We start from the raw sequence: 26438 nt of genomic DNA, 5'->3' as shown, positions 1-26438 counted from the left end.
TGGATATATTAAATAATACTGCTAATAGTAATAACATTATACAAAAGCAAATTGTTATGAATGAACTGAAAAAGCCTCCTGAGATGAAGAAGACATAAAAGCAGTGATTTTTCATATTTATGTAGGCTAGAAAATAATATGTTTTGTAATATTTTAATCTTTTATATTTATATCCTATATCTATTCTTATTATATCCTATATATATCCTTAATATTTAATTTTTTTCATAAGTAAAGATATTTGCCTATTGCTCTCTTGTGCGTATTAAGCAGTGGGTAAGCGAGGCGCAACTCTGCGCCGGAGTTTAGACCGGGTTAGTTTTGGTCTAATGAAAAATCTGTTATAGTTTCTCAAAATAGCGATGCGCCAGCGGTCCAGAACGCCTATGGGCGCACAAATGAGCGCTAACGCATTTGCTATTTAAACAGCGTAGCGCAACGCCTCAAAATGACTCTTGCGCCAAGCTAAAACTACCAAAAGACTACTGCGCCGCGTCTTGCGCCACACTGCGCCGGGTGTATGATAGGGCCCCTTGTGTATTCTATAGTTTTTGATACAACCAAATTCTCTTTTAGGCATGTCATTTCACTCTGTGGCCATCTTTGGAACGCCTCTCGGGCAGTATGCTTAGGCCATGGGGAAACATAAAATTCTCAAAAATTTCTTGCCAAGCTTATGATTCAATTTTAAGTTAGGAATCAACAATAAAATTAAGCAACTGTGTCTTTAGTTTCAATTCTAAATGTCCAAATGACACAAAATCTGCAGAAACTCATGTCAGGTTCGCACCCCCTTCCTGGAGAAACGTCAGTCAATAGCGATTGATGATTGGCTCCATAATGACCGTTACACTTTTCCCCATTTCCCATTCCCCATTCAAAAACACATCTACAATGTAGCGATGTCTGTACAATGTTGTATTTTTTTCAAAAGCAACGTCGCCACCTCCGTGTTCTTTCTAGATGTATTAATGTTTATTTCCTGGCAATTTATCAATACTGCCTAGAATACAGGATAAGCAGTAATAATTTTCTAGTGTTGTTTAGTATTAAATATTGTTCATTCATTTTTCCTTTTTAATAAAATAATTGCATATATAAACTTCTAAGCGTAAAAATGGCACACAAATGTATATAATGAAACTTTTTATTTTATATTTCACTTCAAATACATACAGTACACATCTAATTATAAGCAAACAGTGTACAATAATTAGATTATATGAAATAATAAACTGTATATAATCAAACTAAATTGTCAATAGAGAAAGTAAACAAACAAGAAAAGTAAACAAAAAAGTAAAATGAAGATACATTGAGGCAACGTTGTGTGTTTGTTGAGATGTCTTGTGTATTCTATAGTCTTTGATACAACAGATATCATCGTCAGTAAAAAATCAAGTCAAAAGTCAACAAAGGGCAGCCATCAGACGGTCAGTCAGTCAGAAGGTGGAAGAGTTAGACAGAGATGATCCCATGTGAATGAAAGCACACAATAAGATCTCCTGAGAGAGATGAAGTCTTTTTCTTTTATTCAGCACAGTGTCCAGTGCTGTCTCACTGAAGACACATGTGGTGGTTGTTCGACCCATTCAAAAAGCGGAAAGGAGAATCTGCAGGTGGCTTAACGCTCTGAGAACCTGACATATTTCTACCTGCCAGGTGAGACTTCCATCCTCCTCTGCTCTTCAAAAGCCACACACCGAGGCCCTCATGCACCCCTCATACCGCCAGGCCTAATCTCTCTCCAACAGCATGGCCGCCCAGTGGGGGATCCAGCACCGTCTGTGGCTCCAGCGGGATGAAATAGTAATAGTGATATTAGATATGACTACATGAACAAAGGCGAAAGAATGAGGACTCATTTCCTGTTCAGTTTGTAGTGTTTCTGCACGACAGAGGCAGATTAAAAATGGAGTGCGGAGCCTGTAACAAAAGACCCTCGTGCCCCTTCAAGCAGGCGGCTTTGTGTACTTCAGAACAGCCCCGCTAACAATGGCACCAGGCGGGGTAATAAGGGCCCTGACAAAGCCTTATCTCTCCCACAACTCCAGCTGTGAAGACGAGTGGTTAGCGCGAGTGGTTAGCGCGTGCGATAATGTTGTTGTGACAGCGTTCGCTTCTCTGGCTCATCCTACACAAAACGAAGTAGTTGTCATAGGCTGTTTACATCGGTGTGGTTTTGTTTTATGCTTGGCATCTACACTATGGAGTTGTTGAAGTTTTGGAGGCCATTTTTGTAATGAAACTTCCAGGTTCTGTTTCAGTGTAGATCAGTGGTTCTCAAACTGTGGTACATGTACCACTAGTGGTACGCAGGCTTCCTTCTAGTGGTACGAGGAGGAATCGCTAAATAATTAAAGTTAAAAAAAAAAAAAAAAACACACACTTGTAACCCTTTAACATATACAATTACACTGATGTGATTAGTGAATTGATTTTAATAAGCTAAACCTTTTATTTTATTTACAATTTTCTAATTTGTTTGTTATGTATTCTATCATGTGAAGCTATTTTCCTCCCCATATTTGTAATGGTTATTGGGGGCGTATCCCATATTTTTATATCCCAATGCTGACAGGTCATTGAGGTGGTACTTGGAGCAACATTTTTTTTCTGAGGTGGTACTTGGTGAAAAAAGTTTGAAAACCACTGGTGCAGATGAATCCAAGTGGATACTATTTAAAAAGCTGCAGGCCTTGTTTTTGTTTAAAAATCCCAGGGTTGTGACCAAAGCACAGGCTTTTGAAAACAAATTCCTAGCAGCCTACATTTGCTATCTGATGATATGACCATTACAGTTGACCATTAGAGATTTTTTGTTTCATTTTTGAAAGCCCAAACAAGCTCAAACAAAACCTGAGATAGCAGACATTGCATCACATTAGCTATGTCTTTTTTCATTTGTTATTTTATAGTTTGCTGTCAACCAGAACTTTCCTAATCTTGTCAATGTGCACTCAACAAAAGTATAAATGAACCTTTTTTTTTTTTTTTTTTTTTTTTTTTGCATTCCATTACCATTTCTGCTTTATTTAATGATTGTTTATGGGCACAAATTTTGTTCAATAACCTTAGACCAACTTTAACTTCTAACATGCATTTTCAGTCTTAGTGTGGATGGAGATCTCCAAAATGTAGTTGAAACGCCATTATAGATGGGGATTTTCATTTTAAAACGTACTAGTCCAAGTGCAGCCTTAATCTTATATCCAGACTTTCCTTGTTACTACCTGCATTACTTCCTCAATAAACCTTTGATGTTGGTATCATCGGCCTTCTGAAGTCTCATGGCCCACGAGTCCTGCTTTTCCAGGCTTGGCTTCTTTACGAGTAAATAAAGCCGCTTCCTGAGCAACAAGGTTATGGACGTCAATCCAGACCTCTTAGTCTTTTACAGCGTCCTCATTTCAATGGTCTGCTTTCATCTCCACTTAAACTGAATCCATTTACTCCTGGACAAACTTTACTTCTTTCTGCCTTCTGCTCATCTGTTGGCTGCCATCGCAGAGACCTCTCTTTGTTTAAGAGGTTACGTGTGTGTCTGTGCTTTTACCCCTGTGTTGCCTTTAATGAAAACGCGGTCTGCAAGGTGAATGGTCTTTTCCATATGCATGCGTGGGGTAAAAAGTGCACTTTAGCATGTGTGCAGTAAGCCGAGAGGTTGATGGTACGCAGCAAGAGTCTCTCGCAGCCGCAAGCCCGGCTCTCGGAGACATCATATTAAAAGGGGAAATGTATTCGGCTCCCGGTGAAGAGGTAATTGGGTCTGATGAAAGGCACTGGGTATTTGTTGATGCTCCAACCTGATTATGATCGGGGTATGTGCTCCATTTGGTGAAATGAAGTCCATACTGATGGCTTTGTTTAGAGAAAAGAGTAAGAGGGCAACGGACAAATGCTGTATGTGCACTACTAGAGATGCATGATGCGTTTAGTCTATGATCACAGTGATTTTGTTAGGGAAAAACTTAACAATTTAAGATTTTCTTCATTGTCAGTCTGTTCAACATTCTGTCCATCCCTACCTCCCTTCCATCTGTTTGTCCATCCATCTCTCTCTCTCTCTCTCTCTCTCTCTCTCTCTCTCTCTCTCTCTCTCTCTCTCTCTCTCTCTCTCTCTCTCTCTCTCTCTCTCTCTCGTTTAATGAATTATATTTGAAATATATAAAAAAGAAAGATAAAGTTTTTCTTAAGGCAGACAGCTTTAAGTGTCAAGGATAACAATATGTATATATATATATATATATATGTGTATAATATGTATATATATATATATGTATATATATATATATATATATATATATATATATATATATATATATATATATATATATATATATATATATATATATACTTGTAAAATTAATGTGTGGTTGGAAGTTAAATATTAATTCATTCATTTGCTTGTAATATTTAAATATTTTATTAATTGTTGCCAAATTAGTAATAGTATGTTTTAACTGTGTAGTTTCCAGCATACTTTGCAACTGTTTTAGTTGAGGAGAATATTTTGGAAATAAAAGTAATTGTAGGTGTTTACATTAGAAAGAAAGTCTTGTGCCTTGTTAGAGTTGAATCTTCATTAGTTTGAACATTAAGAAGAGTTTTGAGTAAGTCTTTTGTAGTTTTGAAGGTACCACCTTGCAGAAGAGTAACACTCATGCTTTGGGTCTCGGCTTTTTTATTATCAGCATTAATGTCTTACGCTTCACTCAGAGACCTATTGCTGTGCTAATGCTAGCTCTAAAATCAGAAAGCATTTTTAAAGTAAATTTGCTCATGGGTTCAATTTGCTTAAAATAAAGTGAATTAGCACAATTTAAGTCAGTAAATTTTGTGTCTTAAGCCTGGTTTATACTTCTGCGTCAAGTGACCGGCGTAATCAACGCCGCATGCAATGCGCGTAGCTGTGCATTTATACTTCTGCGCGCTGTCTCTGTCAGTCTGCATTAACACTTCCAAAACGCTAGTTGGCAGTGAGGTGTTAATGTGTCTCTGTGTCAAGTTTCTTTGCCTGTGTTTTGTTCTTTCTGAACGCTTCCGGGATGTACAAGTGGCTCAAACTCGCTCATTTTGAGGCAGGAACTGGCGGGCGTGCAACAACTTTAGCTATGAGGTAAACACAAAACTAAATTTTCTATCCGGAGCTCCTTCACGGGACTCCACACTTGTAAAAAATCGCTCCATCGGGCTTGCGCCACTCGCGTGGCTCTCGGTCCTGCCCAGACTCGTCAGCGCTACCAAGCCGACCAATCACAGAGCTTGCGCTACGCCTCGTTGCGACGTGTAGTTACATTTTTTTGAGAGGTGCACGTCAGCGACGCCGACGGCCATGGCGTAGGGCTATGGGTCGATGCGTACGCTACGCCGTAGCATACGCGTGCGTATGACGCAGAAGTATAAATTAGCCTTTAATGAATCTAAATTACACCAAATGTACTAATTTGTAACTAATATTATTTATTTAAATTGATAAAAGCAATGTTCCTTTTGCTGAAACTTGACATTACTTGATTAATTTAATTAAATGTAGATTCAAAATTACAGATGACAAACGTTTAACGTAAATCAGTAGTGTTAGTTTAGACATTAAGAAATTTGACATGATATTGATAAGCTAATTGTACCTGATATAAAATAGTAAAATTTACATGAAATTTGTTTGTGCGAATTGTTACAAGATCTGTCTGTCTGTCCGTCCTTTCTATCAGTTAATGTTTATATTTAAGCATTTAGTCATTTAGCAAAGCTTTTATCCAAAGAAACTAATAACAAGGAAGCTATCAATCGATCATTGGTAATGGTAATTGGTAATTGGTAAAAAGGCAATGCTCACATCAAGTGCTACAATGGAGTACTGATATACTGCTGTCCAAATGTTTACTATATTTTGATCATCGCCATGCTTTCTTAAATATTTGAATGATCCCCTAGATCCACATTGGCATGAGCATGATTTGAGCGGCTCAGGCTTGCAGATCTGTCCATCTGTCCATCTGTCTGAATGTCTGTATGAGTTCATGTCTGATTCTGGCTCACAGTAAATCCGCCTGGTCTCTATAGATGTCCAGCTCTGGCCTGAGTTGATCCAGCGCTTACAGACCCACTGCAGATAATAATACCAGCCCAGCTGCACTCTCTTATGGAGCGGCATTGTGTTTTGCATAATATCTAATACTGTGTCAATTATGAAAAGACAGTAATAAAAGCAGGGGTAATACAATATTTCTTATTTTCTGCTTTGTGTGTGAATGACAGCACTATACTTCTTGCTGGTGGTTAATGAAATTAGTCTCAATTGAATGTGCATGGGATAGAAACAGAAATGTCCTCAGGCGATTGAGACCACTGTAATTTTCAGTTTCTTGTTTCTGTGGGGAAAGTACATGAGTTCATCCTTTTTATGTAAATCAATATCAAGAAAGTAAAACAATCATTAAGTATACCCTATAAGTATATTTATATTTTATTATAAGTATAAAGCTTGTATAAGAAGATACAGTAGCATGTATTCTATCCATATATTATTATTAATATATTTTGGTCTTTATAATAGGTAATGTTGCAGTTTTTCTAGCCTTTTTTGTCAAAGTCAAAGGATATTAGATTTAAGCTTTATTCATATCATGCATGTATATATATATATATATATATATATATATATATATATATATATATATATATATATATATATATGTTTTTTACATTTAATTTGTATTCCTTATGTGACGAGATGGGTTATGGTAGAAGAGATCATTAAGTATAAAACTAGTAAAAAATAATACTGTATCCGTTTAAAAGTTAATTTCAAAGCAGAGACTGAAACAGTATAGATTTTTAGACTTAAAATGGTTTTGATGGAATATAGATGTCCTAAATTTGAAGATATTTACAATTTCTAATTACTATTTTTTTATTTATTATTTTAAAAAAAAATTCTGTATTTTTCTAGGCATTCGTTTGAAATAAATTAATAAATAAATAAATAATTGTTGTCATGATCAACAGCAATCTAGCAGTTGCAGATCGCTGGAGGAACTACAAATCTGCCAGTAGCCATGATTCCATCTAAAGATGTGAATTAAACGTGTGTGCAAAACCAGAATGTCACATAAAATACATGCGAATAAAGCAGCATTTTCATCCAATGAGTCAAAGAGAACAAATCCGTCACTTCCTCAAGACAATGCCCACACAAAATTAACTCATGGTGGTGTTTAAAGGCGTGAGATGCGGACATTCTTTACAATCCTGGAGGTAAGTAATAATATAATAACACTAATATTGAAATAGTTAGGCATTTTAGAATGACCAAAACAACATTTTACAATATGATGAGCTTTCTGGTTTGTCCATTCACATGCATTTTTATCATCACATGATCTCGTATAACAAAATCCCATGTTTTAATGCACATACTGAAGTTTGTGCGGTAAAAGTGTTCCATTGCAGTTTATGTGCATTTTTTATTATCAAATAAAATTGTTGTCTTACTCAGTTATGCGCGTATGTTTTTGTGTGCATTTTCAAAGTCTATGCCCATCTTGGTGTATCCATCAACCATTTTTTTATGCGCATATTCGAAATGCGCATAACAATAGGTGGATGGAAACATAGCTACTGATAAGAACTATAAATCCCATCATGCACCTCACACACACCAGTTTCAGTTCTTTGCCTTATTGCACTTTCACAGCTGGAAGCTTATGATGTACTAATCAGATGGACCATATAAACAACACACACACTCACACACACACACACACACACACACACACACACACACACACACACACACACACACACACACACACACACACACACACACACACACACACACAGGCAGACTTTGCTGAGTCTTGTTTTTGTACCCTGAAAAGCGTTTTCCTTGTTTTGACTTTCCGTGCCATGTTTCCTGACCCTCGTTTATTGTTTCTTGTTGTTAGGCGCCTGGATCGATCTCTTTGCTTGTGTATCAACTACTCTTTTGGATTGTCATTTATGTACCCATTCGTTCTTGTTATTGACCATTACTACTCTTGTCACTATAGACACTTTTGTCAGAACCGCTTTGTAACAGAAGTGAGATTTAAGCTTCATTCATATCATTTAGATAATTATTTTATAATTAATAATTTTTCTAAATAATATGTAAAGCCCTAAAAAGACAATCATGCAATCAACCTGCTTAATTTAGCTTTTTGTTTATTATGTAGACTTACAATGTAATTATTTTGGCTTTTTGTTTGTTATGTAGTCTTGTAATAGTGTCTGTACAGTCAAACTGAAAATAGGAATAGGCTCTTTTCTAAATCTTTAAACCCAGCTAATCAAAATTTACAGGAGACAATGTCAAGTAATCACCACAGAAATGAAACATAAGGCATAATGTAACATCTCACCTCAAGTTAATATTATTTTTTTGGTATTTTTAAGTAGAACTTGAATAAAATCTTAAGACTGCGTGTCACATGCCACCGCTAAACAGCCTCAACACTGTCAAAACTAGATGTTTACTTTGCGTTTTTTTTTTTTTTTATTATTTGGGTAGCGATTCAAGCAAATCAATTCAGCTCTTGTTAAACATCCCATCATCGATTGTCCTGGAGTGTCTCTCTCACAGGCTCTCTTTGTTCCTTCCTGTTACCAGACTTCAGATAAAACACCCGTTTTCTTGTCTTTTCAGTCTGTTCAACACAAAAAAGCTAAAGTGACCATTAAAGCTCAGTGTGTTTGTGGTCTCACTACATGCTGCATTAAGCGTCTGTCACAGACGGTCTCTCTGGCCTTGAGTCTTGATTTCCCGAGACCCTCTGGGCAAACGAAAGGGGGGAGTCTTGAGCGGATCAATGACAGATAGAGCAGCAGTGAAGGACGATGGCTATGCTACCATGTTTCCTCTTCCTCATCCTTCCTTCCACCTTTCATGGGTTGAATCACCCTGTGCAGAAAACTATTAAGAGGAAATGGATGGGACAAGCACCGTGACCCTGAGCTTTCCTTTTGCTGTTTTTTTTCATCCCTGAAAGAAGGTACTTTGTAAAAAATAATAATAAAAAAAAAATCTTTGGCTAAAATATAATAAATAATATATAATAAAATAATAATATAATATAAAATAATAATAAATAATATAATAAAATAATTTTAGAATTTATTAGCACAGAAAGTTACATTTTCCAGTTTACCGATATTTGAGTTGAAACAAATTAAATTTAATAGCATAGATGCATACTAGGGTTAAAGGTGACCTCGACTAAACATTTTCACGTTCAACTAATAGTCGTTCATTTTAACCGATAGTTGACTAATCACACACTTATTAAAAACCATTTAAATCATAGTAATACACATTTAATTGTCTACATAGCCTAATGTGTGCTCAAGTGCACACATAAAGCTTGTCACAGCACACGCATAACTAATTATTTTGAATGTGTAAGGTAAAACCCATGCAGAGGCTGAATTAACATTTAATAACAGATGAAGTCAGAATAACTGACTGATTGTCACCTGCATGTTTCATACGAGTTACATAAATGTATAATATTTGTTTTCCCTTTGAATTGGTTTATTTTAAAGTAGACTCTCTCTTTCTCTCTCTCTCTCTCTCTCTCTCTCTCTCTTTCTCTCTCTCTCTCTCTCTCTCTCTTTCTTTCTTTCAATTAATGAATGAATGATCGGCTCAGTGATCTTTCTCAACTCATCTTTCTCAACTCGTTTATTGATCAATTGATTGATTGCTGAAAAAAACAGACTTCACAGTTTGATAGTGTGATTGATTGACATATCGACTGATTGATTAATCTACTGCCTAACTCAATTGATTGACCTGTTTATTAACTGATTGATGATTGACTGACTGACTACCCACTGATTGATGGAATGATTATCTTATTGATGTATTAATTAATTTATTATCTAATATGATAATTGTTTGTTTGATTGATTGATTTGATTTCTTTTTGGTGTTTGACTGACTTATTAATTCATTGGCTGACTGACTGACACTTTTGGTTGATTGATTGATTCATTGGTAAATTGATTGATTGATTGATTGATTGATTGATTGATTGATTGATTGATTGATTGAATAAATGGCTGACTGACTAATTAATTGGCTGGTTAATGTTCAAATCGACTCGATTGGTTAAATGATTGATAAAAAAAAAACATTATCTTGACTGATAGTTTGAGTGATTGGTTAAGACTAATAAATGGAGTGACACAATGGTTGGTTGTCTGATTGACTGTTCTGCATATGACTGATTGAGAAATCAAGTAATAGACTGATTGATTCATTCTGATGGACTGACTCACTGAATGAACTGATCAATTGATTGAAAAGTTGACTTACTGATTAATCTTTAGATCGATTCAATTGGTTGAATGATTGATAAAAAAACATAACATTAATTTGATTGATTGAGTTATTTATTAACTGTTTAGGACTAGCTAATTGAGTCATCCAGTGGTTGATCGATTGACTGACCTAATAAATGACGGATTGAGTAATTGAGTAATAGACTGACTGATTTAACCTGATTTACTGACTTGGCTGATTGATCTATTGATTGACTGATTGATGAAAAGTTTACTGACTGGCCAGCTGATTGATTTATTGACTGATTAGTTGAATAGTGTGATCAACTGTCTGTTTGATCAATTGTTTAACTGATTTAATTAGTTTTTATTGTTTGACCGACTGACAATTTTGATTTTTTTGATTGTTTGATTGATTGATTAATTGACTAATAGGCTGATTCAACCTCACATTGACTCAGTTGGTAAATGATTGATAAAAACATATTGATCTGACTAATTGATTGTTTGAATGAATGATTAATAAGACTGAGTCTGATTAATTGATTAATCGAGTAGTTGATCGATTGACTGTCCTAATATGTGACCGATTCATTCTGATTGACTGACTAATTGATTTTTTTTTTTTTTATTGTTTGACTCACTTAATTGATTCATTGGCTGATTGACTGACACATTTTATTTATTAATTGATTGATTGATTGATTGCATGTGTATCAATTAGCAGTGTTATAGAGAACTAGAATGTGGTCAAATTATGCCTGGAACTACTTTAGCTGTGTTTCTTGAGCGAAATAACCTTACAAGATAAATCAGCCAATCAGAATATAACATTTAGCAGCCTCTTAAATGTACATTGTGTAGCAACATCATAACTATGCTAGAGAGTGTTGAGTATTCTTGCAAATTAATTTTTAAATAGTTTCAATTAATTGTATGTGCGTGAAATAAACTTTAATGAGACACCTGAGCTTATTTGTCTTTTACAAGCTTTGACAGTTGTGGGAGCGCGCATGCAGTAACTTTCCATAAGAAAGACCTAGCAGCAAGTTTATTCATAATGGGAATTCAGAGATGTTTAACGAAAATGAAAAGTGAAAGTGTCACCCGAGCACATGAATTCTGCACTTTCCACCCAGAAGCAAAACATAATGTAATTTCAAAAAAGATCTATAGTGACGCTGATCCCCAATGGCAAAAACATCATTGTAAAAAGAAATCCAAAAGAGCATATGGATTTTTCAATTACTGTGTATTAATTACAGCAGAATCACACTTCTACATTTCTTTGAATACAGTTTGAGAACTTTTTTATCGTGATTTTATTTTGAGATGTTGAAGGTGAATGCTGGATTGCTTTGCAGAAAAGAAGTATAAGCGATGGCAGTAAGTTTTGAAAAACCAAATATTTTTGGCAATGGTCTTGAAGTTGATTCACCATGATGAAAATGGCTTATAAAATCTGAATTGTATTATTTATTTATTTATTTATTTAATTATTATTTTATTTATTCCCTGTTAAACCTGATAAGTTAACTCGTTTGTAAAACCCGATAAGTTAACGTTTGAGACATTAATATAGACGAAATATTTATTTATTTATTTAGTTAGTTAGTTATACAACAATTCTGTCAAGTTCTTGAATCTGATAGTCGTGCTGATAGTCGTGCGATATTTTGCCAGTAACATTACACAAATGCCTCTTCACCCTTCACCTCTGTGTATTACTCCACCCACATACAGCCAACAACAAGCAGAGAGACACTATAGTTTGACATATTACTGTTGTTAGACAATAAAATGTACTTTTGAGGCTTTTTTTAGTGGAGAATATAGTTGTTTAGATTGCAACTATGCACTTTATTTGTAAAAATAGTGCCTATTTTAACTTATTTACAATGTCTGAGAGAGCTTAGACTAAAGACGGTTGCTTTTGTCTATCCACAAGATAGCGCCAGGAAGGATAAGCCCTTGCTTTGATTAAAACTTGTGTGTTTTCTTGTGCGCGAAGCTGAAAAACTGAAGCGTCGCAGTGGACAGGACAGAGTCGATTAGAAGCTGAATTAGGCCTCGTCCCTCCTTATTGCAAACACAACAGCAGTCTGGTAGTGCGCTGTTTTTTTAAGGTTAATTATTGTGACATTGTAACGTTTGCTTAATGTTTGATATGCATTGTGTATAAATGTCCCCTTTAAGAGGACTTTTTCTGTGGTTGTTTTACCTTTGATATATAAGCACGCATGTATGGGAGCTCAGTTCAGTTCTTGCTAATAAAAAAACTCAAATGGTTTGCTATTACCTGAACATGAATACATTTTATCATGAAGCAAAAACTAACATGTATAAACAAGAAAAATCATAAAAAGTAGGTATTTTAAGACATTTTTTGAATATATTTTTTTTTATATCAAGTAAGTAATTTAGTTAGTTAGTTAGTTAGTTAGTTAGTTAGTTAGTTAGTTAGTTAGTTACTAAGTATTCGTTCGTTCGTTTGTTTGTTAGTTAGCGAAGGTTGAGTTCAGGATTAGTGGATAATAACAGTTTGAACAGTAAAAGCGTTTGAAAGTCTCCTTAAAACATGGAAACCTTTCATTTGTTTGTGTGGATGGCAAATCTGAATTATATTTATGTCTTGACATATGCAGTAGCAGTGAGCTCAGACATGTCAGTATTCCTGTGGCTGGCAGAGGAGAATGACTGCTGAGTCTTGTAGTCCATTAGCAAGACTGATACATGGGCATTCTCAGTAGTAAGTGATGAAGCTGGCTAATTGTACATGTGCATTGGTGTAAGGTGGGTGGAAGATGAGTGAGTGAAACAGATGGCTTGTTCTAGAGATTTTGAGATTGACAGAAAAGCCCAAATTTATTTTAAGCAGGACATTTTTAAAGTATAATTCAGTTGATAACATGCATGATCACAGGTACTTGAAAGATTCATGCTAGAAGAATTCATCCTCGCACAGTCTCTGTTTTTTTCTCTCTTAAAATTATAACAACAGTTTTTTGAAATAGAGTTTTGGATATTTTTTAATCCCCTCACACTTGTCAACATGGTCGTCTATAGTTTGTTTTTGTTTAGTCTCTGTTTCTGTTCTGACTGATAAACAACATCCCAGGTTTGTGATGACACTTTCAACATATTAAGTAGTAAATAACAACTGATTACCCAATAAAGAATTGGCCAATCTAGTAATGGTATATTTTATTGCATTATAAAATACACTAATATATAGACATTCTGATTATTGGTAAAGACAAAAAATACATAAATAAGGTCCCACTTCATATTAGGGGGCCTTAACTAATATGTACTTACACTGAAATTATTCATTTGTTACAATGTATTTATTGTGTAAATACATGTTATACATTGTATTTATGATTGATTAAATACCTGCGTGTAATTACATCTGCAATTAGTTACTGTTGTAATTACACCATTACCATACCTTACACCTTTTACATTATTTTGTACATTGGATTTTACTTTATTCATTCATTTATTCATTCATTTTCTTTTCGGCTTAGTCCCTTTATTATTCTGGGGTCGCCACAGCAGAATGAGCCGCCAACTATTTCAGCATATGTTTTACGCAGCGGATGCCCTTCCAGCAACCATCACTGGGAAAAGATTCTTCTTTAACTAAATTATATTAAACAAACTCGATTAATGTAATTGTTTAGAAGAAAGTGGCATGTTTTACTATAGCTTTTAGGCCTATGGTGACGCCATCTTGGAGTGTTGCTATGTCTGACATCACGGGTTGATTCCATTCCTTCAGCTGAACAGATAAAGTTGAAGTAAAGTTGTGGACGTGCATCACAAAGCTGGTGCAAATACAACAAATACAAGCATTTAAGTTGTTTATTTTTCTTTTGTTAATACCTTTTGTTTGATGCTCTTTGGTCCACTTTCTCACACTGGTGCAGCACTGCCTGATGAGGGGATTTGCATTTAAACTAATGCAACAATTAATATGATACATGACTTTTTTCTTTACTAAGTCATGTCTTTGTGGATTATGTCAAGGAATATGGTTTTTTTAAGTCGATCAGTTTGATCTCTCAACATGTTTGAAGGACATAAAAACCTTGTGAAAACCGCACCTATCTTAGTTTGGTTTAAGGATGGCAGCACCCTAGGTGTAAAACCTATAGTAAAACATGCCACTTTCTGCTAAATGCTTACATTAATCAAGTTTGTAAGATTAATTTCCATTAGCAATGGAAAATAATGTACAAAATAATGTAAACTTGACTGAGTGCTTAATTTTGCTTTTAAGCCACGCTGAAACTTACCTATACCTCCAAACATTCCCCTAAACATACCCGTATCCCACCTCAAGAGTACCAGAAGTGATCTGTAATACATTATGAGCATTTTATGAAGTACATTTTTTGATGCAAGTAGTATTTAAGGCTACGAACTATAAATGTTTAAGCTATTAAAAAAAACGTTTAGAATGCTTTCTTTATTTGTTTGGTTTTGAGAAGAAACAAAAAAGTGCAGAAAAATATCAAAACAATTAAATTCTAAAATTATAATAAATGCATTTGATATATATATATATATATATATATATATATATATATATATATATATATATATATATATATATATATATATATATATATATATATATATATGTATATATATTGCATGTACATTTGCTAATTTAATAGACATATAGATGAGGTGAATAAACAAATATCTCCAAATAAAGGTCATGTCCCCACATTGAAATCTGTTAATCAGAATCTTGCCAGTAGCTGTTATCAGGTTTCCAAAGTTACATTTCCTTTGGATTTAGCATTTCCTTAATTCTTCCGTCTGCATTTTTTGAAATATTGCTGTCCAACACAACCAAATGCTTGGCTGTGCCTTCAAGGTTTCTTAATGGTAACATCTGTTCCAAACCACTGCCTTTTTGGCATTTTTTTTTATAAATGACATTTTTTGGAAAGATGAATACTGTACATCTGTCCATTGTTTTAAACTTGTGCACATCTTCCAATCCCCCCTGTGTAAATCAGAGAAATATTCCTCCCCAGGTGGGTAAGTTATAGATCACACATAATTGACACTTTTCCACAGAAGCTCTTTTTGTGGCATGTGTTTGCTTGTCGGGGGTTGGCCTTACAAGCTTTGTTAACAGTAGCCATTGTAAATCCCTCACTCACAGAAACCGCAAAAGTCTGATGGCATCCCGGTTCCCTAGAGAACCTCCTTACTTCCTCTTCCTGCTCTCTTCCAGAGTCCCCAGAGCACAATAACTCTGAGAGACCGGTCTGTTTGCACTCAAACAATAGAGACTAAGGCCTAAATGTGTTTGTGAGTGACTGACACACAGAGGTTATGAGAGACGGTGTGATTTCCTGAGCGAACAGCTGCGGATCTGCTCATCTTTAAGCCCTCGAAATGTCATTCGCTGCTGTACCTATAGATGACGGTGATCCATCTGCTCCGCCTGATGACATCATACGTCTTGTTCATCATTAAGACGCTTTCCACTGCGGAGGAACAGATGTTGTGTATGCAGATTAGACAAAGCAAGTCTAAGACATATAGACGGTGCTTATTCAAACACTTATGCCCTTTGTCAGAATTGCAGTTTAAATGACTTTGCTTGTCATTATGATTAAAACAATAAAGCTTATTGGAGAGAGACTTGTGGTGGAGACATATGGGTAGATGACAAAGTGGCAATGTTTTTTTTTTTGTTTTTTTTTTATGAAACACCATTTTTATTTTTGTATAGTTTGACACTTCATACATTTTTTTTACTGTAATTTAAAACAGTTTCACTCAATTGTGCTGTGTAAATGTTCTTCAGTGTGACATACCAAAAATTAAGGAAAAATTACTGTAATAATCAGACCCCCCTAGTTTTTTTTTTTTTTTTTAAGTTTTTAATTTTTTTTTACCAACAAAATTGGCTGATTTTGTGGTGGTAATTCTCAGAAATTTGCAGACTATTTTGAAAAAAAAAAATAATAATAATTATTATTATATAACAAGGTGCAATCTGACACAATGGCACAAATCATGCAAATAAAGCTTCTTCATTTTTGTCAAGACAAGATCTCAAACAGATCTAAAACGGTTGGGATTAAGGCAATTTAATTTAAAGGAAGGTTATATAACTCTTTCATCCACAATCGTAGTTTCTCTCAGATTTCACTCTCTGGACCTTCTGAATGGTTGTTCGTTCCAACTTTCCTTTGCACTCTGAAGTGCGTCATATGCACAAAACACCCAATTCGAGCCACATGATGTGTTATCCCATCTCCCATGACTTTGCAAAACAATTCACCTCTACTGCCATGTAATGAAATGATTGTAAGGGCACAGGTCTTGTCTATAATGTCTATAAGCCATGTAAAACAATACATAGCAAACTGAAATAAATCTAATTTGATTATATGGCTTGGAATTGGATGTTTTATGATATTATTTATTTTTTTGCCGATTATTTTGCATTTAAAATATTATTTGTATTGGATTCTGCGATCACAGAATTCCGAAAACTCGGGGCTCTGAATAATACAAAGCAACATAGGCATAAATAAGACAACTAGCGTGAGAGTGATTTATCTCCATTCTTGGACACTTATTTTCATATAGTTTTATTTATTCGATATGATTTATTTTGTCTTCATGGCTTGTTGGGCTTGTTGTTAAAAAATAAGAGGTGTCACACCAATAAAACTTAAGAATTTTACATTTACAATTAGTCATTTAGCAGACACTTTTTAAATCAACTTACAATTGAGAAGGCATTCAGCGACTCAACAAGAAGAGGCAATATATACAAGAAGTGCTAATTATTCAAAAAAACTTGTTTTTGCTTAAAAAAATTAGTGCTAGAGTAAAACTGTTTTTTTTTTTTTTGAGAGAGAGAGAAAATGAGAGATAGAAAGTGCTTCTACAGGTGGTTTTATTCACCTGTAGATTTTATTTATTAAGGTGCTCTCGGAAAGATGGGTTTTTAGTTTTTGTGTGATACCATGTAATGGGAAAATCATTCCACGAGCATGGAACATTGAATGAAAAGGCTTTGGAAAGTGACTTGAGGTCTCTCTGCGATGGCACTACAAGGTTGTGCTCACTCCCTGTTTGGAGGCTTCTGGAGGGGATAATCATTCATGAGCAGGTGGAGGTAAGAGGGTGCAGTGCCAGTGGCTGTTCTGTAAGCAATCATCAGTGATTTAAACTTGATCTGAGCTTTGACTGGTTTTTTATTTTTTGTTTTATTTTATAGTGGTTCTAAAAAAAGTATGTGAATATTTGAAACATTCTAAGAAACAAACTTAACATGTGGAAATCGGGATCTGGCTTCAGTTACATGATCCAGTTACATGAAGTCCTTCATTTCAATCTGGAATTGCCCGTTTTAAAATTAACATAAAGCTTCACACCAGAGAACATGGTTTTCAGTGGCAAAATGTATATGCTATGTTTTTAGATATGTAGATGAAAACAATTATTTACTGTATAAATAATAGTTGTAATTTTTTGAACTATGCTTGAGATCACTCCATAAGACTGTTTTGAGATTGGTCTATATTTGTAATACAGCAGTTTTTATATCAATAGATCAAATGAAGAAAAATAAATGTTTGACCATTTACTGCATTGTAAATCATGACAATACTAATTATATAAACTTTTGTAATGTGCGACAGAAAAAATGTAAAATCACATCACAAACCATATGTTTGATTCAGGGGAACATGCTGACTGATAAACTCCGGGGAAATGGCTAAAGGAAATGTGATGTGGCATTTTGAATCAGAACAAGGTCTTGGCAGGGGGCTCGGTTGTGAAATATCACCACGGTTAGCATACAGACGTGCTGCTAGCTGTACACACAGCGGGCTTTAGCCCTGTGATTTCCCCAGCTGATAGACTCGATGTGATCCCAGAGCTTTGTCTTCATTCAGAACCTCACATGGCTGGCGTCTTTCATTTGGGTTTAGCTACTCAAACACATCTGTAGATGAACAAATGGCAGGTTGGCTAGTCTGATAAAGTTCACATGTCTATGGAGGTCAGTTGAAAATGGCTTTGGTAAATGAATAAATAATTAGCTTATCGTTTGTTGACGGTCTTTAAACAGTTCTGACACGTGCGAGTCGGTCACTCTGGCATTTTAAAGTTATTTTGAGGGCATTTAGGGCATCTGCTCAGGGTTAAATTCCTTAAACCCCTCACTTTTTCCTGTCCTCCCCATGACATGCAGTCAGCGGTATTTTCAGTCTTCACAGAATTTCTCAGAGTTGCTGAGTCGATCGCGTGTTTGTGAGTGCATGACACTAATACTTTCAAAACCCACAATCCCACAGTAAACAGAGATAAACCAGTCCTTGCTGACCCACACATACTCCGTCTTAGCCGGTCTTCTCAGTCCTGTTCATTCCTGTAATAATATTTCATAATATTTTCAATCCTTGTGGCTCCTGTCAGGTCTATGGATTTGTTTGACTCTACTGGTTGTGAATCACATTTTTATCATGTGGCACGAGGGACAATTTTTCTATTCCTTCATATCATTTGATTTTTGTTCCCTGAAGCCTTTTTGCATGGCTTATTTAGTTCTATATGACCATTTTTCAATGACCTTTAATTAGGCAGTGTGTCCAAAATCATCCACTGTCAGAGTAGTTGCATTTAAATTTGAACAAACCTCATACCTGTTTCCCAGAGATGAGTTGCAGCTGGAAGGGCATTTGCTGCGTAAAAACGTGCTGGATAAGTTGGCGGTTCATTCCGCTGGGGCGACCCCAGGTTAATAAAGGGACTAAGCCGAAAGGAAAATAAATGAATGAAACCTCCTACCTGTTCAAAAGCATATTATTCTGTATAACGTGTACTATGTATGAGCATGGTTAATATGAATGAAATTTAAAGGGATTATATATTTTTTTGTCATGTATTAAACCAGCATCACTGTATTTATACTATACTATGCTATGCTAAACTATACTATACTATTACTATACTATTACTATACTATTACTATACTATTATTATACTATGAGTTTAGACAGACTTTTGGTGTACTGCTTTTCATATACTTTTTTTCAAATACTGTATTGTTGGAGAGTTGATTGCAGGTGCTTTGTATATCTGTAGGTAATCAAGCATTTATGATTTGCTTTATACTGTAGATTAATAAGGTAAACATTATGACTAGTCACAGGAGAGATGAATATCATCTTCTTACAGTGTCACATATTAAGGATAGTTTTACATGACAATGGTGCAGCCAAAAAAAGCAAATGTTAAAATAAGGTTAAAAGTTTCATATTTTCACAACAATGTTTTCCAAATTATCCATGTTTACACATCTGCAAAAACAGCCAAAAATGTTGTATGCCACTCTGGTGTGTATATAGAATTTGCTTTCTGTGGGATGCATCGTCGCTGTTGTAATGTGAAGTAAATTCACACTTTGCTAATGAAGCGTTTGCTTACACTGGAGCAACAGCAACATTACTGCATATTCTGCCACTGTTGTGTGTTTGCTAAAGCTTGTCTTCAATCTACACCTTAGTAAACATGTACTGTGCACATGAACAACATCATCGTTTACAAAGACTGGACTTGACTGCATCTTTAAAAACGTCCACTTTGTAACCCATTTTCAGATTTATGTGTTTTCAGTGTTGTTGTCATGTAAAACGAGTAGGCAAAATGCTTAAATAAATTCCCCTTTTTTTTTTTTAAACATGTTGTGTATGAGGCATAAAAATTACTATTTAAACGGTGTCAGAGTCTGCATAGATTAAAAAAAAGAAACAATTAGTTCTTGCAATTGATGTCCTGCATGCAGACAAAATGGACAGGGAAATATATTTGAGGGACTTTGATGAGAGCCCAACTGTAGTGACAAAATGAATGGGTCAGAATTTCTCTGAAAAGGCAAGGGTTGTGGATTGGTCAGCAGTGGTGAGAGGAGGGCAAACCACAAACCCAAGACTGAGAGTAAGGGCATTGGAGGCTATCTTGTCTGGTGGCATGGGCCACAAAAACATTAATAATGGTTAATGCAGACTAATTTTTCTGTAGAGTTATTTTGATGACCCTTATGCACTTTCGAAAGTGGTTGTGTGATGCTGGGAAATTCTAGATCCTTCTGGTGGATGTAATTTTGACATGTGACGCCTACCTAAACATTTTGAACAAGTATACACTCATTTATGTCATTGATGTTCCATGTTCAAAGTGGACTTTTTCAGAAGGATAATGCACCCTACCACACTGAAATGGAAATGTTACAATTCAATTTAAAGCCAAGCTTGGACATTTGGTAAAGACAGCCATAAGAATCACAGGGAAAAGAGACTCTTTATCGGTCTTTATAATCTTTTTATTAGCAATTAGTTCTCGATGAAACTAATAAAATATTAGCTGACCCCTCAGGTAATTTATTTTGTGAGTACGAGTTACTACCTTTTGGTAGACAACACAGGCTAACTGTGTGCAGAATCAATCGTTTTAATAAATCTTTTTACCAAGTAGACTTAAATAAATGTTTTCTTCTTGAATGTTTATGTTGATTTGCGTTGTCTGTTTTGTTCAGTGTATGCAAATGTGGCTCTAGGGTCCAAGACAAATTTTCCCATTGGGCACAATAAAGTGAGTTGAGGTAAGGTAAGGTAGGAAATTAAGTACAGTTCAATTTAAAGTACATAGAGTTTAAGGTGTTGCCCTGGACTCCAAATTCCCCAGATCTGTATATTTAGGTGAGCATTTGTAAGATTTATTAGTTGAGTTAAGGTAAGGTAAGAAATTAAGTTCAGTTCAGTTTGAAGTACATTAAGAAGAGTTCAAGGTGCTTCCCTGGACTTCAAATTCCCCATATCTGTTTAATTTTAGCACCTGCAAGATTTATTAATTGAGTTTAAGAATTTGATTTATTAGTCGAGTTGAGTTTAGGTTAATGTAAGGTAAAATAAGATAAGGTAAGATGTTAAGTTTAGTTCATTAGTCTTGTTGAGTTGAGTTGAGTTAAGTTAAGTTGAGGTAAGGTAAGAAATTAAGTTCAGTTCAGTTTGAATTACATGAAGAATTCAAGGTGTTGGCCTGGACTCAAAATTCCCCATATCTGTATCAGTTGAGCATTTGCAGGATTTATTAGTTGAATTGAAGTAAGGTAAGTTAAGGTAAGGTAAGAAATTAAGTTCAGTTCAGTTTGAAGTACACGACAAATAGTTCAAGGTGTTGCCCTATACTTCAAATTCCCCAGATTTGTATCAATTGAGCATTTGCAGATTTAATAGACCTAAAAATTCAAACCAGAATGGCCTTACCTCACAACATGACTTGAAGCATCTTCTGCTAATTTCTTGGTGGCAGAACCCAGAGGACACCATCAGGGTTCTTGTAGAGTCTATCCCACAGCAGGTCAGCACTGTTGTGATAGCACAGTGAGGACCAGTATTGTTTAGTTGGTGCAACCCTTTTCAAGCCTACAGGAGAAAACAGGAAAGCTGAGATTTGCACAGCCTATAGTTGCTGTAAATGGTCTTTTAAGACAGGGGATTGAGCTTTGTGTTGTGACCATTAAGAGTATGATTACATGGTACATCAAACTGTTATATATAAAAAGGGCAAGGAAAATCTTGTTCAAGATATGTTCCATCAAACGTGCTTATTAAGAAAGTAGGATGTTTCACGTGTAACATTAAAACTCTGTTAGACACTTTGGCGTCAATATGTCTCTCTCTCTCATTATATCTTTCTAGCAGACACTATGCCATTATATAGATCAAAAACAAACTTCTTTCAGACCTTTTTAAACCCATTTTCTTCTTCATTTGCTCTCTTTCATTCTTTTCCTGCAAAGAAAGCCTGTTCCCGTGGCGACAGAAATTATTTTTTACCACACAGATATAATGTCACCCCCCCTCCCCCTTCCTCCTTCATATTAACAGTCATTTTAAAACAAACTTCTGCTGAAGAGATGTACAGGTAATTTTAGCATCATTATGGAGAGAGATAGAGAGAAAGCAGACAAAGAGGAAAGAAAGGAAATGGGGAAAGCGGGAGGGAGAATGCAGCGGGGAGCTGAGCGCTGGACTCCATAATGGAGAATGGATTATGTTTCTAAATGACCCCATTGCCATCACAGGCAGAAAAGAGGCATGAAAAGGTTGAGCTATTCTCTGCTAAAATAGTGGGCTTTTTATGTTGAAATGGAATGACCTGTCTTCTCCCTCGTCTCATTCTCCTCCGTCATTGTTGTTTTCCCTGCAGAAAGAGGAGCAGGCCCGCTTGCTGCTGTCAGAGGAAGGGAAGGAGCAGCTGATGTTTGAGGTCCCTCTCAATGACTCTGGCTCCGCAGGGTTAGGGGTCAGTCTGAAGGGTAATAAGTCCCGCGAGACTGGCGAGGACCTGGGCATCTTTATTAAGTCAATCATCCATGGAGGAGCAGCTTTTAAGGTATCACATTGCATTTACATATCATATGTATTTATGAAATGCAAAAAATATATATAAATTCTTAGAATTGACTTTTTTCCAGTAGTACACTACCTGACAAAAGTCTTGCCATCAATCCCAGTTGCAGGAGCAACAAATAGTTACTTCTAGTTGATCTTTTGGAAAAGTGGCAGAAGGTCATTCACACCAGAAAACAATCATCTGCTGAACTACATAATAATATACGTAATACATTTTAGTTTTTTTTCCCCCCCTAAAATTATCATTAGGAATGGTTAGCTGAAAGTCACATTTTTACTTATAAATGAAGACAATAAAAATAAACAAACATCACTGCTGATAATAATAGCTAAATTAACACAAATGTGTTGACCAATGCCAGATTTGACCAATAACACGTTTAGAACTTTCGTCTTCAATAAAAGTTTAATTAACCATCCAAGTGAAATAGTGTAAAAAATAATAATGCTAAAACATGTAATTGTGCTTTAAATAACTTTTTTTTTTTTGACAATGTGATTGAGGTATAAAGCATATTGAGAAACATATGCTATTGACAAATGCTAAAGTTTAGTGACAGAGCCTCAGAAATAGCTGCAAAGGACCTGCCAAGAGTCACATCTGTGCTTCCGCTGACACAGAGAGATAACTGACGCTGTGCAATGAGTGGTATTAAAAATAATGTGCTATGCATTTTTATATCCACACTGGCCAATATATTGCATCCCCCAAAAAACATTAAGCTCATGTCCATTTTTTTTAGTGTAAGACAATATACACCCCTTTTAAACCAAGCAATGTAAGTGCTGGTTTAGAACCAAAATCTTTTATCTTCCCTTTTTTTTTTTTTTTTTTTTTAATATAAACACAATATTCTTACCTCCACATAAGCAATGCTGGGGAATATGAAATGTATATTCTGACATCAGACTTCTGTAGCCTTGGATATGTAAAGTGGTTATAAGGGGTCACTGCTTTGGAACTAACACTGATGAGAGGCGCTGCGTGTAAAAGTTGTTCTTTTGAATTGACACTTCATCTAAAAAGTGAGCCACTTCAAAAGATGAGAGGCATGAGGATAACAGTCATGCACATCTGTCAAGCTCATTTACATAGAAAAACAATGGAAAAGTAATGCATTACAATAGAAAAAGATATTCTGTGTGGATGAGCCTTAAAGCCTGGGACATACCAAGCTGACATCAAGGGGATGTATCTTTCCGTACCTGCATGGGACAGCAGTCTGGAATGTCCATTCCACAAAGGGAAATGAGAACTAGTGCACACAAACAAACCATAAACTTTCAATTATTTCTGATGGAGCATGTGTAGACTAGACTGAAGTAATGATGTTGAAAAAGTTTTTCCTTCACATCAATTTCTTAAAATACAACTTACTACTTTTACTATATTAGTATTACTATTACCATATTATATTAATTGAAGGAATGATGCACTGGTGAGCGTAAGAGTAACAAACCAACCAACATCTAATAAATTGTTTTTTATCATAATTTTGAACACCAAAAAAAAAAAAAAGAAAAAGAGATTTGTGTCCAAAGGCTTTTAGAAACCAATGTTCTTTAAATTTCAGAGAAAACCACATCTGTCGTAAAATTAGTCAGCTAATGACACCAGTTAATGAGTAAAATATGCTTTTAAATGCCCCCCACAAGACATTATGAAGACGTAGTAGATGTCCACAGTGTCAAACAAGGCCGAAGGGTTGTGAGTGGAGACTATAAACAGGTCACGATCCCTGTTAGCTACTCTTGGCATGTGTTTTGGTTCCCTTGACCTCTGACCTCTGTCCCCCTTCGCTGATGAGGTTTTATTTGACCTCAGCAGACGGGATGGGGACTATCAGCAGGGTGCTGAGTGGACCCTTCTCGAGTATTTCTATAGGCTCATCTTTCTGTCTGTACTAACATGTCTTTTTTTCAGCTGCACCTGTTCATTTTCAGGGTGTTGGTGACAGATTGGGTGTTTTTTCCCATTTGGTTTAAATAACATTCATCTTGATTATATGGATTTTTGGACAAATGATTGGAAATCTGTGTTTTTCTTGTTAATTTTTCTTTAAAACAACAAACAACAACAACAACAGCATTTTAACCACAGTTGACCTTTTTGTGAATGAGTCATGCATAAAATAAAATGAGGTGATAGCAAATTGAAATATATTTACAACTTTAAATACATTTAAGTAAATACAATTTACATTTGAAGAGTTCAGATGCATTATGACAAAAAAATAATTATTTTCATTTTTTTAACATGAAATAACTGAACATAAACACAAGAGGCTAAGACAAATGCTCAATGTAGGCAAACAATTCTGATGGCACTTAGAGGTTTTTGCATCTAAACTCTTTATTTTCTTAGTGTGAGTCAGATTTTATTTAAAAAACAATTGTTAAAAATGGTTCTTACAGTTCTTGTTAAAGTTTAAAGGTCTCCTTAAATGCCTTTGAATGTGAGGCTGATTTCATTCATTTCACCTGAAACATGAAAGTGTTTGGGAAAATTGAGTAACTTTCCACCTTTTTCTGATTATAAACCTAGGGTGTTTCTCACCTGCCATATTTAGTCTGGTTGTATCGCACTAGAGTTCGTTTTCCCTCTTGCTGCGGTTCGTTTGGGCAGGTGTGAATGTAGTAATCGCACTCGAGTGCACACCAAAAGCAGACCAAAAAACAAACCTTAAAGGAGTTAGTTTGTGTTGAGAACATGATCCGAACTAAAACAGACCCAACCGCAAAAAAGTACTATGCCCTTTTGGACTAATCCAGCTGCCCTATGCCATCTTATGGGGTGTGGAGGAATAATTTTTGTTGACTGCTTTGCCAACAGTTTTAAACAGAGAGAGAGAAGAGAAGAGAGAGAGAGAGAGATTTGATTTTTACAAAAACTTTATTACATTAAAACAGACACAATATTACTATAAATTAGTCAATTCAATTTACATCAAAGAAAAACTATACATTTCAAATGAGTGTAAAAACAACATAGTTTTCATGTACGCAACACAAAGCATTATTATAGCATCAAATATTTTCGAAAGTTTCCAAATCATCCATTTGTATATAGTAACTAAAATCAGTTAAGACTCTTGCTTGTATCATGCTTGAAAAAACAATAACTACATTACGTTGTGTTATTTTCAATTTTCCTCCTTCTGCTCACATACACAGCCATTTTTGCTTGTCCTAGTATAAAGTTCAATAATTGACAAGAAAATCTCTTACTCCTTACATATTTAAAACCGAAGATGAATGTTTCAACCGAGAAAGTCTCACAACATCTAACAAAAAAAAAAACTTTGCAATAACTTAAACAATGGCCCCAATCTAACACATTTCACAAAGACATGAAAAATGGTTTCTCTTTCATTGCAAAAAGGACATATCGGACTAATTTCAGGAGTTTACAGCAATAGCCCCATGAAGGATTCTCCATTGCAAATCATCACCTTTTTTCATTAATGGTGGTTTGTACAGTGCTCTCCATTGAGGTTTTACTTCATTTAACAAAAATCACGCCATGGAGTGTCACTCTTTTTGTCTAACATTTTCTTATTTAAGTTGATCACACAAAACTTATACAAAACTTTTCCAGTACAAGATAAAACATTTATACACACTGAATTTACAGATTCCAAA

The 26438-nt window shown here is 35.2% G+C and overlaps 1 protein-coding gene and 1 long non-coding RNA gene across 6 annotated transcripts in view; both read left to right on the top strand.

The window, feature by feature from the left end:
• Positions 1 to 26438, top strand: part of LOC141376089 (uncharacterized) — a 1000182-nt gene that overhangs the window by 564480 nt on the left and 409264 nt on the right. The window lies entirely within an intron of this gene.
• The window catches only part of pard3bb (par-3 family cell polarity regulator beta b), a 679872-nt gene that overhangs the window by 279189 nt on the left and 374245 nt on the right, over positions 1 to 26438 (top strand). For all 5 annotated transcript variants that reach the window (XM_073912548.1, XM_021478865.3, XM_009304543.5 and 2 more), the window contains one exon: positions 22591 to 22776. In XM_073912548.1, coding sequence (XP_073768649.1) covers positions 22591 to 22776 — 186 coding nt within the window. The remainder of the gene's footprint in view (positions 1 to 22590; positions 22777 to 26438) is intronic.

This window comes from Danio rerio, chromosome 9 (assembly GCF_049306965.1).
Source record: "Danio rerio strain Tuebingen ecotype United States chromosome 9, GRCz12tu, whole genome shotgun sequence".
NCBI classification, from domain to species: Eukaryota; Metazoa; Chordata; class Actinopteri; order Cypriniformes; family Danionidae; genus Danio; species Danio rerio.
This window is presented reverse-complemented; position numbering and strand designations above follow the sequence as displayed.